The sequence below is a fragment of the Vipera ursinii genome, assembly GCF_947247035.1.
Source record: "Vipera ursinii genome assembly, chromosome: 2".
In the NCBI taxonomy this organism is placed as follows: Eukaryota; Metazoa; Chordata; class Lepidosauria; order Squamata; family Viperidae; genus Vipera; species Vipera ursinii.
The window spans coordinates 37315961-37335477 of NC_139513.1; the positions used below are offsets into that span (position 1 = coordinate 37315961).

At 38.0% G+C, this 19517-nt stretch overlaps 1 protein-coding gene across 1 annotated transcript in view; it reads left to right on the forward strand.

The window, feature by feature from the left end:
* Nucleotides 1-19517, forward strand: part of TAFA1 (TAFA chemokine like family member 1) — a gene marked incomplete at both ends in the record, with an annotated part of 461414 nt that overhangs the window by 394222 nt on the left and 47675 nt on the right. Inside the window, one exon of the mRNA XM_083353341.1 lies at nt 13664-13804. Coding sequence (XP_083209467.1) covers nt 13664-13804 — 141 coding nt within the window. The remainder of the gene's footprint in view (nt 1-13663; nt 13805-19517) is intronic.

The window sequence follows — 19517 nt, forward strand, 5'->3', positions numbered from 1 at the left end:
CTGACACCCACTATAAAAACATGGCACCACCACAAACACGAAGCCGAACAAAAGCAGCACAACTCACCAGCTCAGGTCTGGAGCTGGCAGCTGAGACCAGCCCATCCACTCAGAACACCCCCCCACCCAATCAGAACACACCCACCATTCAAAACACACTCCCACCCAATCAGAACACACTTGGTCCCCTACCCAATCAGAGCACACCTCCACAGAACACACCCCCTCTGGCAGTTTAAAAAAGAGGAACAAACAGCCACATGCTTCTCCCAGAAGAAGGAAGCTAAAGCCTGATGATGACGGATGGGATTCCGTCGAAACGTTGCGCCTACACCTTTAGTTCTACGCGGGGAAAAACCCGAAAAACCAAGGATCCACATATATATATATATATATATATATATATATATATATATATATATATATATATATATATATATATATATATATATATATATATATATATAATAAATATATAAATAAAATTATATAAATAAAAGATTAACAAGATGAGAGTTCCGGCAACTTTTTTTTTTTTTTAGAAAAAAAGCACTGCCCAAACCTATCATTTTCTATTTCTCAAAATAATAACAGCTACATTAATAGAACAGAACATAATAAGAGAACTGGAAGGTACCTTAGAGATCTACTCCAGTCCACTGCTCAAGCAGGGAAGCTATACCATCTCAGACAAGAGACTGTCCAATCTCTTCTTAAAAACCTCCAGTGATGGAGCACCCACGATTTCTGGAGGCAAGCTGTTCCACTGGTTAATTGTCTTCATTGTTAGGAAGTTTCTCCTTAATTTCAGGTTGCTTTTCTCTTTCATCAGTTTCCAACCATTGTTTCTTGTCCTGCCCTCTGGTGCTCTGGAGAATAATTTGACCCCCTCTTCTTTGTGACAGCCCCTCAAATACTGGAACACTGCTGTCACGTTGCCCGCATTACTTCTTTTCTTTAGACTAGCCAAACCCAAGTCCTGCAGCCATTTTTCATATGTTTTAGTCTCCAGGCCTTGGATCATCTTAGTTGCTCTCTTCTGAACTTTTTCCAAAGTCTCAACATCTTTTTTGTATTATGGTGACCAAAATTGGTTGCAGTATTCCAGGTGTGGTCTCACTAGGGTTTTATAAAGCGGTATTAATACTTCACATGATCTTGACTCTATGCCTCTGTTTATACAACCAAGAATCCCCTGGTGATTAGAAAAATAAATTTGACTTCTGCTCCTTCCAGTATTAATTCCTGGATTTGCTATTGTCTTCAGCCTGAGAAATATGCCTTGTTCCAAAAAATCCATCACAAGAACAGCAGACAAAATGAGCATACACTGATTTGTACAGTATATACTAATGAAAATGTATCCAGGGTGTACATGACTTGATGTCCAATTCATTCTGTTGACCTTCTGCTTAAAATTAATTTATCATTAATTTAGCAAGATGCTGAACATACAAACTCAATACTTTAGCAAGTTAAGGGGCAATTTTCTCATCTTTTGATAGTCCCATTGCTTAATTTATATGCAAAAAGCTCACTTTGTCCTTCTTCGTTTAAATTACTGCTCTAGGATGATAAATTATGGTATGAGGGTCTGAAGGCAGAAAACATGGAGAAGCAATATCCCTGTCCTCATCAAAGCTTCTGGGAGCCAAAGAAAAGCTGAACACTATTCTTCTTAATCCACAAGAGAAAGTTACAGTGAAAGTTACAGCAAAATAAAGTTATGTAGATCGCTCTTCCTCATTTTTACAGAATCATAGAACAGCTGAATTCAAAAACTATAGTGGAAGAAATATTATGTGATGGGCAGAAGGGTTGTGAAGCAAAGACTTGATTTTCTAGTGGAACAGAGAAATCAACAATGGAATTTAGAAGCTTAGAGATTAATTCACATGACCAGGGCTTTTTTTCTCATAGAACGCTCAGAACGGAGTTCCGGCACCTTTTTTGGATAGAACCTTGTAGGGTAGACAAGGCGGGTTGTATGACATGTGTGAGTTCTGGCACCTTTTTCTTTTACAAAAAAAGCACTGCACATGACACAGAATTACCTGGCTTGAAAATTCTAAAGGACAATATGTTACCAATACTGGAACAGTTTTGAAAAGAAAAAAGAAAAAAATCCTTTTTGAAGATGGAGTGATCTATTTAAACAATATCATTTCAATATTCTTTACAGTGCTGGGCAGGATCTATTATATCAGTCTTCACAGAGAAATTTAAATGTCAGATTTTTATTTCATTTCTTAAACTGCGGCTCAAATACAAGTTGGAAATTGAAACTGTTTATCACATGGGTTTGTTTCCGTTCACTATAGAAACTCAACCTTATTGCTGTAAGATTTTAAAATGTAAAATAGGGATAATGTCCTGCATTAATTATAGCAAGGAGAATGGCCAGAACAGAATGTATTGAAGAAAATAGTGTTCCCAGATTTGTTTTCACAAATAGTTAAGAAGTGCAAACCATTCAGTAAAGCCTATTAGCAAAACAAACAAAATGGATGAAATAATCTTGTTCTCTCTCCAGCAAAGATTTGGGGGAAAGTGGATATTAGGTCAGTTATAAGCCTATATCACCTGAAATAGCAGCAACAAAGTCTACTACCAAAGATGCCCAGGATTATTTATTTATTATTTATTTATTTATTTATTTATTTATTTATTTATTTATTTATTTATTATTTGAAATTTAGGTTTATAAATGTTGACTCACTCGGCCTAAGATTCTGGGGAACATACAATTAAAACTAATGTGACATTGACAAACCAAGAAAAAACATAGTATAAAACTGAACATAACAGAGAGGAACAAAACAATGCACGCAAATGATGTCAGTCTAACCCAGAGCTAGGAGAAAGAATCATTTTTTAAAAGATAATTCAAATATGTTCAGTAGAGACAGACAGACAGATTGTGATCTGAGGGGCCCTTGATGTTTTCTGAGCTTGGTTGTTTTCTTGCAGATATTTGTACACTGATGATGATTCCTAGTTTGGGTAATGAAACATCTGCAAGAAAACTACCAAGTTCAGAGAGCAACAAGGACCCCTCATTTCATAAAGGAGCTACAATTATTCTCCTTTATGATCTAATCAGCACTTTTCAATTTTTTTTATTTTAAACTCATGATAATGAGTCAAAGATCACTCAGAAAGATCACTCAGAATCATTTTAAAAGTAATGTTACTTTTCCAAGGACTACCCAAGACTATGTTTATTACTGTAGCTGCATGTAATTTTTCAGGAAATAATAGATTCTATTAAATCTATGAGAATAGGGAAAGCTTCAAGTCCCAGTGGTCATCCTATTGAGTGATATAATAAATACTGTATATTGATTATAAACCTACTGCTCTTTTGAACAAAATTTTTCCAATTTCCTACAAGGAATTTTATATTACTGATTTTTGAAAGATGTTAAAGATTCATTGTTAAATGTTGACACCAAAATTTAACACTGGAAGACATTTTATGTCTCCTGTGCAATCTGGTTTTATGAAAGGGCAACAAACCCTGGATAATATTATACAACTGTCAATTTCTAAATTCAGTATCCTGAAATTGGGGGGGGTGTCTCACTAGTCCCAGAAGAAACCTTTGGAACAAGATGTAGCTAACTTCTTTTGTATTAAAATTCAGTGTTCCAAGCACTGAAACCTCAGTCAGGAAAAGAGGAGGGAATTGTCTATGGAGATTCTCCGTCATCCAAGTCATGGTTGTCCCAAAGGTGCTTTTTCAAAAGGCAAGTAGATTTTGTTTTTCCTTGAAGATATTTTGCTTCAAAGACAAAGTTCAGTTGCCTTTTGAAAAATCACCTTTGGGACAAGAGATGGAATTATGGCCTCATTTTTCAAGATGTGTCAAATATCTCTTATATTTAGTCTAATATTGGAACCCCTGAGCCATCATATAAGATATTTAAGAGCAATTTGGGCATTACAGAACCTGGAGGTAAACACAATCTATTTTTATACAGAGATGATTTTAGGATCCAAAATCCCATGTTCCTGCACCTCTGTCCCTACATAACGGACCCATTAAACTCATTCCCCAGGCATAGATTAGACTGGATGATGGACCCTTTGGATGAGTATTTTGGAGTGGTTGTTGATTTTCCAGACTTGGGTCATTTTTTAGGCTTTGTGCATTTCTGTTGTATTGTTTTGTGAGCTGTCCAAATTCATGACAGTTTGAAGCAGCCTAGAAATTTCAAAAATAAATAAATAAATAAACAATCCCATGGGAGCAGCATGATCTTTTTTACTTTATCCGGCACATCTCTGGAGAACCAGACTGCACAATTCTCTACGACATTCAAGAAGGTGGTCAGCACGGAGCTTTTTCCCACAGATTTTAATTATTTTTTATTAATGTTAGTCAATTATGGTATGTTTTTTTTAAAAGGATACCAGAATTTATGCTGTTTCTTCATGTGTATAGTTATAGATAGTTTTATGGATTTTATGTTTAAAATAATAAGCCTCCTAGAGTCCTTGTCAAGTTGGTTTATAAATACTACAAGTAGGTAATAAATATCAGTTGTATGCCCAACATTAAAGACCACATGGCACACCTACATGGCATTGGGATAGAATTATAACATTGAGCTTTATTACTAATTGTACTTTAAACCAATTGAACTTTTGCAAGAAGAATCTTGATTGTCTAAAATTGTAGAATGATGGTTATAGATAGATAGATACAATAGATAGATAGATAGATAGATAGATAGATAGATAGATAGATAGATAGATAGATAGATAGATAGATGATAGATAGATAGATATAGATATAGATATAGATATAGATATAGATATAGATATAGATATAGATATAGATGATATAGATATAGATATAGATATAGATAAAGATATAGATAAAGATATATAGATAAAGATATAGATATATATTGAATTAAAAGAATTTTTCATTTTAGATTTGGTCTAGATGCATTAGCAGTATTAAAAACTCTTAAATTACTATTGGTGTTGAAATATGACTTGGACTATTGAAAACCCACAGTATTTTTATAGGCAATTAAAGCAGAGAATTAAGATGGACATTTGAAGGACTATATTAGTGGCTCAGAGTTATAAATTCTCTTTAACAAATACATAAATAAATAAAGATTATGTAACAACTTTACTATACCTGAGGCTAATTCAACATTTCTCACATTTTCATTTGTGTTTCTTGGTTTTTTAACTGAATCAGACAGCACTTCAAATATAGATCTGTATACAAAATGTTTTATTTTAATTTTTGCTCCAAATTTTATTGTTCTGGGGAAAAATTATGCTCATTTGATAAAGACTTCCCATTGTCCTATTTGTATTTACTGTCCTTAATAGTTTTGAGAAGAGTAATATATTGCAAAGATGTGGATGTGAGTGTGCATTGTTTGCCAAACAATTAGAATTTATCACCACACAAAGGACTATGGATTAACCAGACATGGGGCACAGAAAAAAATATTATTCTTCTATGATAGAAAAATGATGCCATCCTGGATTTACAACCTCGAATTGATTACAACCCACTTACAAACTGGCTTGTTTATTGCTGAAGTGAAAAGACTGATCAGTATTATTCCATATGGTCAAGTGTTAATGAGATGGTTAAAAGCTCTCTCTGTGTGGGTATGTGTCTTTGTATATATTTAAAGCTTATATATGTTTTTATACATCTATGTATATACACACTCTGAAGCAGAAAATATGTGTGCATAGTGTGTAAGTTTATACACACACATATGTGTATATATTTAACACGTATCTTATATTTCCCATTCATTTTGTATAATACAGCAATTTTAAAAAAACTGTTTATGCCTGGATTAATGAAACAATATGATAGCAGTATTCCAGTATCTAAGTGGCTGCCACAAAGGAGAGGAGGTCTACCTATTCTCCAAAGCACCTGAAGGCAGGAGAAAAAGCAATGGATGGAGAAATTTCATCACAGTTAGAACAATTAATCAGTGGAATGGCTTGCCTTCAGTAATTGTAGGTGCTCCATCACTGGAGTTTTTAAAGAAGAGATTGGACAGCCATTTGTCTGAAATGGTACAGGGTCAACTGCTTGAGTAGGGGTTGGACTAGAAGGCCTCCAAAGTCCCTTCCAACTCTATTATTCTGTTATTCTATTAAAAGAAGCAATTTTATGATCCAGTTCTCTTCTTAGGTTCCTTTTTTGTTAACTGGATTAGACATCACTTCAAATATAGAGTTATTCTCTGTAAAACAGGTCAAACAAGTGTTCCAGAATCTATTAGCCAGGCTTTCTAAAGATCTCAGCCTTGGGCACTTGATTCCGGCATGTAAAGATGACACAGGATTCTATTATAGAGCACAGAATATTTTACTAGGAGAGGAAAGCCATGAAGTTATCTCAGGTTTCACAAATTGTCTCAACAAAACATCTGTCAGAAAGCAAGCTAGGCACTCAGCTTACAAATAAAAATAAAAATTGGTTTAAAATAAAAATAAAAATTAGATGATCAAGGGGAAAGGGAAAAGATTTGACATGACCATCCCAAGTTAACAGGATGCAGCATCAGCAGTAAGATCCAAAAGACTCCTAATACACAATCAGGAATGTTGTAATTATACCAATATAAGTACTATGCATAGCTTTTATGTAAATAAGTCACCAGAAGGCTGGAATAGTTTCATAGGCTGCCAAGGTTGAGAGAAAAGAATATCTGCTCTGCTAGGGCATTTTTCTATTCCAAGAGCTCTAATTAGCAAATAGTAGAGCTGGACTGTTGATTTTTCTTTATGTATTTATATAATCATTCTGAATGATATTTCACGTCCTGCTTCCCAGAAGCTCCTAAAGTGTGTTATAGTTAAAAATTTGCAAACAAATGACAACATTTCAAACATTTGACATTGAAACTATGAAATAACTAAAATATGAATAAGTGTACATATTGTACAACATGTATAGAAAAACAGCACCTGTTAAGGCATATAAAAATTCCTAGAAACAAAGTTGAATGAAAATATTTGGTTTCCTTAGTTTTGCCTTCCAGCTTTGAAGGGTTCCTCGCAAACAGAAGGGGGAAAAATGAAAGCAGTGACAGATTTTATTTTTCTTAAGCACCAAGATTGCTGCAGATGACAACTGCAGCCATGAAATTAAGATGTTTACTCCTTGGGAGGAAAGCAATGGCAAATCTAGACACCATATTAAAAAGCAGAGACAGGGAAGCATCTAGGAAGTTTCAAATTCAAAAGGGAACACGGCAAGGCTGCCCTTTATCACCATTGCTGTTTATATTGACTCTTGAAGTATTAACGAGAATTATAAGAAACGACCCAAAGATAAAAGGATTAACCATTAAAAAGGAAACCTTTAAACTTCAAGCTTTCGCGGATGATCTGGTTTTTATTATGGAGGATCCATGTCAGACGGGACCAAATCTATTGGAAGAACTATCTAAATATGGCGAGGTTGCCGGACTGCGAATAAATAGAAATAAGACCAAGATGATTGTTAAAAATATGACCAATAAACAAAAAGAAAATCTGGCCGGAATCATGGATATAGAAATAGTCAAGAAAATAAAATATCTAGGGATTAACATTACGGCTAGATGCACCTCACTCAAAAAAGATAATTATGATAATGTAGTGAATCAAATAAAAGGTGATCTGGAAAGATGGGGAAATCTAAAACTCTCATTATTGGGAAGAATCGCTGTCATTAAGATGAATATTTTGCCTAAAATCCTGTTTCTGTTTCAGAATATCCCAATACAACTCAATCCTAAATTTTTTTCGAAATTTGAATAAATTATCATTAAATTTTGTTTGGCAGGGGAAAAAACCAAGAATTAAATTGAAATATTTACAGGACACGAAGGAAAATGGGGGTTTTGGATTGCCAGACTGGGAATTATATTACCATGCCACGGCTCTGAGTTGGATTAGAGAATAGGTAATCTTGAGAAATAGAAGACTATTAACTTTAGAGGGTCACGATTTGCAATATGGCTGGCATGCTTTCCTTTGGACGGAGAAACAAGGTCTTTTCTCACATTTTCAAAAACATTGGATCAGGCAAGCGTTACTTACTACTTGGAAAAAAATGAGATCTCACAATTACACTAAAATACCGGTCTGGCTATCCACCCTGGAAGCGATTGTTTACCCAAATCTATTTGATTTGGGTAACATAATCTCATACAAGGATATTCTGAATGAGGAGGGGGAATTGAAACTTAGGAATGAACTAGAATTACAAGGTATAAAACTCGATTGGTGGGCCTACTTACAAATCCAATCGAGATTTAGGAAGGATAAAAATGAATGGGGGATATATACCTCTGAAACAGCATTGGACAAATATTATTGGGACCAGACTCTAAACAAATAAGGAATTTATATAAATTGCTTTTGGGATATAAGCTGTTTGAAGAGCAAGTGAAAGACCCCATGTTGATCTGGGCTAACAATTTAGGACATAACATTGACTTAGGTACTTGGCAAACAATTTGGGATAGAAATAAAAGGATAACACTGGCCTCATCGTATAAAGAAAATTTATTTAAAATGTTTTACCGATGGCATCTTCCCCCAGCCCGTCTAGCAAAAATGTATACAACAGCATCTCCCAAATGTTGGAAGTGCTCTGAAGAGATAGGCACATACTTCCACACGTGGTGGTCTTGCAGTAAAACACAAAGATTTTGGAGAATGATTTGGATTTGGCTGAAAGAAATATTGAAACAAGATATTGAGTTTAGTCCAGAACTTTTCTTGTTGGGAATTACGAAAGAGAAATATCCTAAAGATGTGCTATATTTAATGATTCATATTATCACAGCAGCTAGAATATCATTTGCGCAAAAATGGAAAAAGAATGAGATCCCAGGAGAAAAAGAGGTTATTAGGAAAATTTGGGATTGCGCTGAAATGGACAAATTAACTTTGGAACTAAAGAATAAAGATCAATCAGACTATTATAGAATTTGGAACAAATTGTATCTTTGGATGGATAAAAAGAAAGGTCTCTATTAGGTTTTACAGACTAGCTCACTGGTTTAAATATTGTGTTATTTCACCGATTTGTAATTTAAGTGTATTTAAGTGTATTTTTGATGTACATATACATGTATATATATATATATTTGAACATTGTAGACAAAAAGGTTTGTCAGCTCGCTGGTACTGTGTCCAATGTTTTTAAATAATAAATTTAATTAAAAAAAATAAAAAAAAAAGCAGAGACATCAATTTGCCAGCAAAGGTCCGTATTGTTAAAGCTATGGTTTTTCCAATAGTAATGTATGGCTGTGAGAATTGGACCTTAAGGAAGGTGGAGCGCCAAAGAATTGATGCTTTCAAATTGTGATGTTGGAGAATTCTCTTGGGAGTCCCTTGGACTGCAAGGAGATCAGCGCAGTCAATCCGAAAGGAAATCAACCCTGACTGTTCTTTGGAAGGACAGATACTGAAGCTGAAGCTCAAATACTTTGGCCACCAAATGAGAAGAGAGGACTTATTGGAAAAGACCCTGATGTTTGGAAGGGTTGAATGCAAAAGAAGAAGGGAACTGCAGAGGATAAGATGGTTAGATAGTGTCATTGATGCAATGAGCATGAATTTGGGAAAACACTGGGAGACTGTGGAGAACAGGCAGTGGTGGGATTCAGCCAGTTTGCACCAGTTCAGCAGAACCAGTATCTAATTTTTTGTTGCCCAGGCCCAGAATGGACTTGCGGAAGCGGCATCCACACAGACAACTGGTTGTTCACATATTTGAATCCCACCACTGACAGGAAGGCCTCATGTGCTGTGGTCCATGGGGTCATGAAGAGGCAGACATGACTCAGCAACTGAACAACAACAAGTTATCCCTATTTAAAAGTTTAAAGTTTCCCTTGTCCAGGTTTCCCCTGACCACCCTAACTCATGGGGATGGTGCTAATCTGCAGTTCTCAGCCAAGGGAGCCTCTGTTGTCTGAGAGACATTTCCATCATTATGTGACCAGCATGAAAATAGGGAATGCAGTAACCTTCCTGCCAAAGTTGTGCCTATTTATCTACTCACATTTGCATGCTTTAGAACTGCTAGGTTGGCAGGAGCTGGGGTGAGTAACAGGAACTCCCCCCATTGCACAGTGCTCAAATTTCAAACCCAGGCTGTCAGCTTTCCAACTGACAAGCTCAGCCTCTTAACCACAGAGCCATTGCACCCCCTTTTCCCTATCTGCATATCATCAAAAAGAGAGCAACAGCAAAACAACAGTGAAGAGGTCTAATTGCAGATGATCTTAGAGAAGATTATGGTGCTTGATACCTTGAAGGGTCTGATACTAACAATAACAATTAACTCTCTTTTAATGTTAATGGATGGGAATGGATGAATAGGCCTTATGTACAATTTTTCTGTAAAATTCAAAGCTTGGGAATTTAGGAGATGTTAATTCTTTCACATTGCATTTCTGCTATGAGAGATTTAAGTGAGTAGAATGCCATGGGCTTTGATAAAGCTCCCAGAAAGACTTGGGTCAGAGACAACTAAAGCTCTTTCTGTGCCATATAGGAAACTGTTCTTGATGAGAAGAATTAAATATTAACCTCATGGTCTATCTTGTTTTCAGTTTGCAAACTCATCAATATTGAACCCCCTGAGAGCATGACCTAAAGTCTTTTACCTTAACAGACATTAACCAGCTTTGATCGACTCAGCCCTGAAAGCTGAAGGTTTGAATATTTAAAATTACATCAAGCTTTCTGCAAACATTAAGGGTTGACTCTTAGCAAGCAGTTCTAGGATGTGACATTTAAAGTGGCTGGGCTTGTTCACCTTCTTTTTCAAAGGCCAGCTTATCACAAGAACAATACATCAAAATGGAAACCAACCCCCATCACTAATAAGGTCATTGTGACGCAGGTGACATTAAGGAGTTGCAAGAGAGATTCTGATATCGCTTAATTGCTATGATATTTCCAAAGAGATATTGATCATCTGCATAGTTTGAAATATATCCAGTACAGGAAGGAATTGGTAGATCCATCAATTTTGCTCAGTTTTTCACTTTTCCAACATTATGTTTGTACAGCTCATTTTGGCATCAGGTTACAGGATTTGCTTTTAAAGCTGTGCATTTAAGTATTACATGTGCATTTTGGACTTCAGCACTTAGTGCTCAAAGTCTTGGGTTTCTGTCAGCAGATAGGACATTTTAACCAAGCGTTTTCTTTACCTGATGGCTGCTTGAATAACCAATTCATGCCAGTTTTTCTTGTACTGTAGTTCTGCATACTTGCAAGGGGGTAAGGTGGGAATTGTGGTTCTCAGGGTGGAGATGACCATTATGTAAACAGGCAACAATCTCACAGTTTTAAGGCACCAAGTGCAGACAAGCTAATCATTAATTATGAAGGAAGGGTATTTGCCTAAAGCACTGGAAGTATAAAACTTTTGCATACTGTGGTATGTAGTTTCATTCTCATCTGCAATACAGATTGTAACCTAGCCATACCACATCTGTCAGTCTCCTGCCATGTTTGAGCACAGATAGTCCTTGACTTAACAACAGTTCATTTACTGACTGTTCAAAGTTACAGTGGCTCTGAAAAAAGTGACTTATGACCATTTTTCACACTTATGACTGTTGCAGCATGCCTACAGTCAAGTGATCTAAACTCAGATGCTTGGGAACTGACTCACATTTATGACGGTTGCCGTGTCCTGGCATCACATGATTCCCTTTTTTGAACTTCTGACAAGCAAAGTCAATGGGGAAGCCTGATTCACTTAACAACTGCAATGATTCGCTTAGCAACTGTGGCAAGAAAGGTTGTAAAATGGGACAAAACTCACTTAACAAATGTCTCCCTCAGCAACAGAAATTTTGGGCTGAATTGAGGTCATATGTTGAGGACTACCTGTACATCTAACCCAGGGATCCCCAACCCTGGCAACTTTATGACTTGTGGACTTCAATTCCTAGAATTACTCAACCACATGGCTGGCTGAGGAATTCTGGGAGTTGAAGTCCACAAATGGTATAGTTGAGAAAGCTGGAGATCCCTGATCTAACCTATGATATGGCAAGGCTTTGCCTTGATTTGTAAACCTAAGGAATGTGAAAATGCTATAATATCAAAGCTGTCCGTCTAGTTCATGTAATTCAATCCTATCTACACTGATGGCCATTGTATGTCCATGATTTCAGACAAGAATTCTTATTACCTATGAAATATTAAAGATTGACTGCATTAAAATTATGGCCTCAAACACTCCCCAGAAATCATCCCAGCCCCATTAGAGGCTTAAGGCAGATCATCTGAATGGATTCATTCACTCCATGAAGTCCCCAAGGCAGTAGTACGTGTTATCTTAAATTGGATATGACTACAGCAAGGAGGTGCTAGAAATCCATGTAACATCTTTGAGACATAGCCAAGATCTAACATAAGACCACCTATATGTTTTGGGCTGCAGATTATCTGAGATTAGGTCATGGTTGTCTGTAGGCAATGAACTCCTGGGCCTTATAAGACCCAGACCTCAAGAAATAGAGAGTGAAATTCCTTACCACCAAAACGTTGTAGGGAGCTCTACCAGCTGTCCAAAAATCAAAACCAGGAGACTGTAAGAAATTTCAATAGGCAGCAGGAGAGCCAGAATACCAGCTAGATTATCAGCTGGACTCTATGACCCAGTTTCCCATTCATCTCCAGTTCTTCAGGAGCAGGATCTCAGAAAGTTGTTGCTGATAATCAGGGCCACTCCATTAATTAATTTACTGGCAATTATTTTCAACTAGTATTTATGTCTTCAGATAACAGAATTTGCTTTCATCCAGTAATTTTTTTGCAATGTTACTTCTGGTAGATTTATTTACATATCTACATATTCATATGGTGTGGGGGGACACTCTTGGACTTGTTTCTGATGTCACGGCAACTCAAATTGACAAGGTGGAGAGTTTTGGGAATGGCACAGAAGTATGTATGTTTTTTCTTACCTTCACTTCTTTTGCAGTGGTGGGGATGTATCTCAAATTCAGGTTCCTCTCCTTTTGGATAGGGTTAGGATCACATGATATATGACCACAATTTGCCTTTGGAATGGGCAGAAACCCCAGGTTTATATTAAAAAAAATAAAACAGTGATCTTCCTGGATATTAAATGAAGAGTCAGCGCATATCTAGGTTGCAAATATAGAAATCACCTGTATATTTACCACTGCAGAGTTACTTAAAAGTCCAAAGATTGGAGGAAGAAGTAAAATTATTATTTTTTCACTCTCTTTGCATCTCTTTCCAGATTTTTTGATTAAACACATAAAAGTTTGAGTTTATTGCACTGTATTGTATAATATGAGCTGTGGTGCTGCAGTGGTTAGAATGCAGTATTGCAGGCTAATTCTGCTGACTGCCAGCAATTTGAATCTCACCAGCTCAAATTTGACTCATCCTTCTATCCTTCCAAGATCGGTAAAATGAAATCGTTTAGAGAGGGCTGTAAAGCACTGTGAAGCAGTATATAAGTCTAAGTGCTATTGCCATTGCTGTATGTACAGGTTACATTTTTGAAATCCTGTCTTTTAACTCCACCCAAATACAAAATATTTAAATAATTGCTTTGCTACCCAGAGCAATCATAGCAATTTTGTTTTTCCTTTGTTTTCAGAAGGAGGAACATGTGAAGTTATAGCAGCACACAGATGTTGTAATAAGAATCGAATTGAGGAGAGATCACAGACGGTAAAGTGTTCCTGTCTACCAGGGAAAGTGGCTGGGACAACACGGAACAGACCATCATGTGTTGACGGCAAGTAGCTTGTACTGAATGTCATATGAATATGGGTAAAATTTTATAAATGCAAAGAAGTTTGAAATCAAGAGACCTGTATCAGCATTTTAATACTGCTATTACTTAAGGCTTCCATGCAGAATTGGAAATGAACAAAATGAATTTAGTTAAAACTGTCAAACAGTCTGAATTTTAAAACTTAACAGCAAATACAAAATACAAAGATTTCTGAAAATATGAAGTTGCTATGGAGAAGAAATAAAAGAACTTTGCAAATAGAAATCAGACAGATTCAAAACACTGCCATTTCTTTCACTGTAAGATTTAATTTTAAAAGCAATCAAGGGGAACAAAAAAAAACCACCCCTTTTTTCTAAGAGATCTAAAAACTGTATGAGTCAAAGACAGGAATGCCATAAAATTTGCATTAGCCTGTTCATTACTGTTCAAAAAGCCATTATATTCCTTTTTTTCTGGCTACCATAGCACAATCTACTTCTCTGCATAGCATTTTACTGCAATAGTCCTTTCTCCTTATCTTTGCACATTACACTTATATATTTAAGTTTTGGTACAGACCACAGTATAAAATAGATTGTGTAAACTTGCATATCATGTGCACAGAGAGATTATTATAGTGTATGAAACTCAGGCTGTTTTTACCTAAAGAGGTACCACTTTTTATAATTCTTTCTGATTCTTGCAGAGGGGATAGTTACTCCAATTGAAATATTAGTAAAAAGAAAAAGTTTTTCCCTTCTATCCCCTCATCTAAATCATTGAAGACATTAAAGAATATAAGACAGAGCTTTGGGGTACCCCACTGCATACTTCCCTCCATGTAGATGTAGTTCCATTAAGGACCATGTGGTTGCTCAGCCAGTTATGAATCCATCTGTCTAACCCACATTCTTCTATTTTATCAGACAGTAGGCTGTAGGTACTTGTGATCTACTTTATCAAATGCCCTATTGAACTTCAAGTAAACTATGCCCACGGCATTTCACTGATCCTCTAATTTTGTCACTTTGTCAAAGAATGCAAAAGGATTTGTCTGGCATGATGTCAGCTTTTAGTATTAAGGAAACTGAAATGCCCAGACCTTTTTCAGTGTTTGAGAAGGTCTAAGTAGGGAACATCTAGAGTGCTGTAAAAGTGCAACATTATCATGAGTAGAAAAACAAGTTATAAAAGACATAGAGTTCTGTTGTCCAATAAATAACTGCTGCTCCCTTCCAGGAGTGAGTTTCTCATTCAGCCTAATAGAATTAGTCCCACTTGAGAGGTCCTTGGTGCTCTCTGAACTTGGTTATTTTCTTACAGATGTTTCATAACTCAAACTAGATAACTAAGTAAGCTAATGTCGATTAGGACTGATGATGTTACCTAATTTGGATAATGAAAGCTCTGCAAGAAAGCAACTAAGCTCGGAGAGCACCAAGGACCCCTCATTTCAGACCTGAATTACAAATATTCTCCTTTATTAATCCTACTTTAGGTTTAACTACAACTCAGAAGCAATCATAGGATTTAAATTGTGATGCAACTTGCAAAAAACTGAAGACAGGATATGTGGTTTGCATATGGATATTGCTTTTTAATTTCAAAAAGGTCCCTTTATGTTGCCCTTTGTTTAATTTATCTTGATAGATTAATACCTGAAATAGCCGCAGTGGATGAGATCTTTTTTTAGTCACCAGCAAATTTTATCTGACCTTATAATATAGTATAAATACTCCAAAAACAGTAGTCCACCATGCTATGTTTTCTTTTCTCTAATTTCAGTCTTTCTGTTATCTCTTTTTTGCACATAAAGTCAATTCATAACAGAGCAAGACTATGATCATATAGGTATTTATAATAATTACGTGTCTTTGTACAAAACTTGGATATTAATTCAGAATCACTGAATGAGACCTTTATTATTTATTCCAGCTGACAAAATTAAGTATCTTACAACTCACAGTACAGCTGAACTGTATCCCACAATGTTTCTCTTGACTTATTTTTTTAAACACATACACACATATGCACACTGTATTTCCTTTATCAGCTTGATAAATATTGTTAGAGACTCCAAAATTATGAAAATTAATTATTTTGAGTTTTTAAAGTGTGCCTACATTTTTATATGATTCATTCCAATTGCCAAAACAGATATAAAGGTAAAAAGGTAAAGGTTCCCCTGCACATGCATGCTAGTCGTTTCCAACTCTAGGGGCCGGTGCTCATCTCCGTTTCAAAGCCGAAGAGCCAGCGCTTGTCCGAGGATGTCTCCGTGGTCATGTGGCTGGCATGACTAGACACCAAAGGCGCATGGAACGCTGCTACCTTCCCACCGTAGTGGTCCCTATTTTTCTACTTGCATTTTGACATGCTTTCGAACTGCTAGGTTGGCAGAAGCTGGGACGAGTAACAGGCGCTCTCTCTGCCAAACTGCCGACCTTCTGATCGACAAGCTCAGCTCCTAACCCACTGAGCCACCGCGTCCCTAAAACACATATACTAGTAGATTAATAATTAAATTAATAGCATACAGAAAATAAAAGAAAAGGATTTCCAGGTCTTTTTATGAGAGTATACTAAGGATCAGTAATGCATCATTTCTGTCATTCTTAGGTGCCATGCAAATTATGTAGAATTAAAAATGGTCTTGAGATCAGATCACCAATGTCAAGACTTCACTGTTCTTTCACAAGACATTAAATGTAAGGTTGCTGACATATTCTGAGATGAGATGGTGGTCTCATATAAGATTTAAGAGAGAGAAAGAGAGAGATGAAATATTTTCAGGGAGGTCACCATATAAACAATTATTGTTAACTGGAAGATATTCTAGTTGCTGTAGTTCTTAAATATCCAATTTATTATATTAGTTATATGCATAATACATTTGCTCAGTGGTCAATTGATCACAAACCAGTTTAATGTGGAAATCTTGCCTAGTTTTTGAATTTCATGGAATTCTCAGCATGTAGAGAAATACTGATATGAAGCAAACCGATGGCGTGAAGATTTTCTAGACCATCATTTTCCCCAAATGCAACCTCTGTAATCCAACCCTCCCGGTAAGCACAACATGTAACATGTACTGTATGCAGAATGCCATGTAGAAGCCTTTCTTCCCTGGTTTTAGAAGACAGTTGGAAGAGCTAAATGGGGTGAAGCAACTGAATCCTTTCTCAGAAGATGAAGGTATCAAAACGGTTACAATGGTGTGTATTTGGCCCCCATCTCCAAATACACTGGTTGTTATTGCTTCTAATTTGGGTGCCCGTAATACAAGAAACAGAAGAATTTCACCTAAGTATATCCTATCTAGGGTTCAATAAAGCGAAATTTAGAGTTAATGAAAGGACATGCACTTGGTTCTGGTAGCCTCTGAGCCAGTCCTTGATAAATAATTTGTATTATATACATAACTCCTCAATATCAGCATTAGAATCTAAGGGAAATTGCTCACAATCAGAAAGCCAATAGTTTTCTATTTATCTAATATGTACCTTAGATGCTATCAGAGAGCAGTTCTCTCTCAACCCCTTAAAAGTACTTTCAATCAATTCTTATTTCTACAGAAAGAAAGGAAAATGTTATTTTAAATCTAATGAGTCAGCTTCTCCTCCCTCTAGGTGTGTTCCAGCCTACCTAAGGAGAAATCTCAGGGTTCCTTGCTGTTAATGCAGTATCTGTAGAAATAAGGAGCTGGCTGTGTAAATTATTTTTTCACTCCAGGAAAAAAAAAATAGAGCCTTTCTTTCTAATGCATCTCTGGAAACTGGACAGGAGATTTTGTGCCTTCTTTTTGCACTGTTTCAAGGAATTCTGATGATTTCATTTGTTCAGAGAGGTGCAAGAAGAGACACAAAGTGCATCATTCCACACTCAGATCTATTTAATACCTTCAGACAGGGAGATGCAGAAGGAAAATGGGTGTACTCATACAGCAACATTCAACATCTGTCTATTTGCTCGGAATTCTTGGTATTATGTATTTGATCACGTATAACTTCCATGGACATTTTTGCATATTATCTTCATTTGAGAAATGCTGCATCTGAAAGGTGTGCTTATAAAGAAAGTAAGTATTTGGCTTGGATCCTGCCCAAGGGCGCATTAAATTCAAATATATTTGGACTGATTGTTTGCTTGGTTCAAGAGTGAATTGCAGAATCAGTGAACCTACAGATGTTGCTCTCATTATCGACCATCCTGAGTAAGCTTAATTGAGCAGTTTCAAAGGGCAGAATTCTTTGGCCTAAGATTTTTGGCTGCAATATACTGCAAACCATAATGACAGCTGTCATAGGCCGCATTTACGCGGCCGCACTGACAGCTGTCAAAAAATGACACTTGCGCAAACGCTCCCGCTAGCACACGCGGCCGTTTGACAGCTGTCAAACGGCGCGCATGCGCATACAGCCGCGAGCTGTCAAAACCGCGGCTATCCCACAGTGACAGCCACGAGCTGTCAAACACTGACACATGCGCACTCACCACCCAACTGTCAAACTCACGGCAAGCCCGGCGGCCGCCGCGAGCTATCAAAGTTGGCACATGCGCAGTCGCGGCGACGAGCTGTCAAACGCCGGCCGCCCGCCAAAACCAGCTGACAGGATTCCCTGCCCAGTTACCCGCTAAGCGTTGTCGCTGGGGAAATTCTGCCCTGCAGCTGACTGATTGGCCCCCTGTTCTTGGAGGGAAAAATGCGCCCAGCTGATTTGCTGTCCCGTTTGACAGCTACCTATATAAGCATGTTGTTTACTGTTCCCGTCGTCCGGGCTGACTAAATAAACCTGTTTAACGAAGACGCGTCTCCCTTGTCCTTCCTGCCGATGAATCACCTGGCGACGAGGATGGGATCCCGGTACTAGCTGAAGCCACGGGCCAGGAGTGTTGCTGTCCGGTCAATCCGCTGAAGTCACTTGCTAAGTCACTGACCGGACAAGCCAACCTACCAGGCGCCCAAAGTACCGCGGACCCGGAATGGCAGCCCTAGGACACATAAGGGAGTTCGACGTCCGGCACCCAGAAGGATGGGAGTCGCATTTGGGCCAGGTCGAGGGGTACCTCCTCGTAAATAAGATCACGGAGGACCGCCACAAGGCCGCCGCGCTCCTATGCCTGAGCGGGCCAGCGGTGTACGACATCGCCGTTGGCCTCTGCAGCCCGGACCCGGTCACCACCATTCCGTTTGCCGAGCTCACGGACCGCCTCAGCAAACACTTCGTGCCAAGGCGGTCCGAACTGTACTGGCGGCTCTCGTTTGCCCGTCGGAAGCAGCAGCCGGGCGAGACCACCACCGCGTTCATCGCGACCGTCAGGCACGCCGCCCGCAAATGCCATTTCCCCGACCTGGAAGACCGGATCCGCGATCAAGTCATCGCCGGTCTCCAGAACCCGCGCCTGCAGAGGAAACTTGTGGCAAAGCCCACAATGGACCTCGCAGAGCTCACGCTAGAAATAATGGCATACGAAGATAGCCATCGCGACGAAATCGAGTCGTTTGGCGAAAACCCGGGCAACTCTGTCCATCAGGCCAGGGAACTCGACCAGGGGCCGCCGGAGCCCGAATCTGGGGTCGACGCGATCCTCTCCCGTTTCAACCGGATGACCGCCGGCCGGGAAAGGAACCGCAACCAAGACCGACAACCGGGCCCCAACGCGAAGAAGCCGCAGGCCAACGCCAGAGCAAAGTGTGCCAGTTGCGGCGGAAGCCATGCCCGAGCCACCT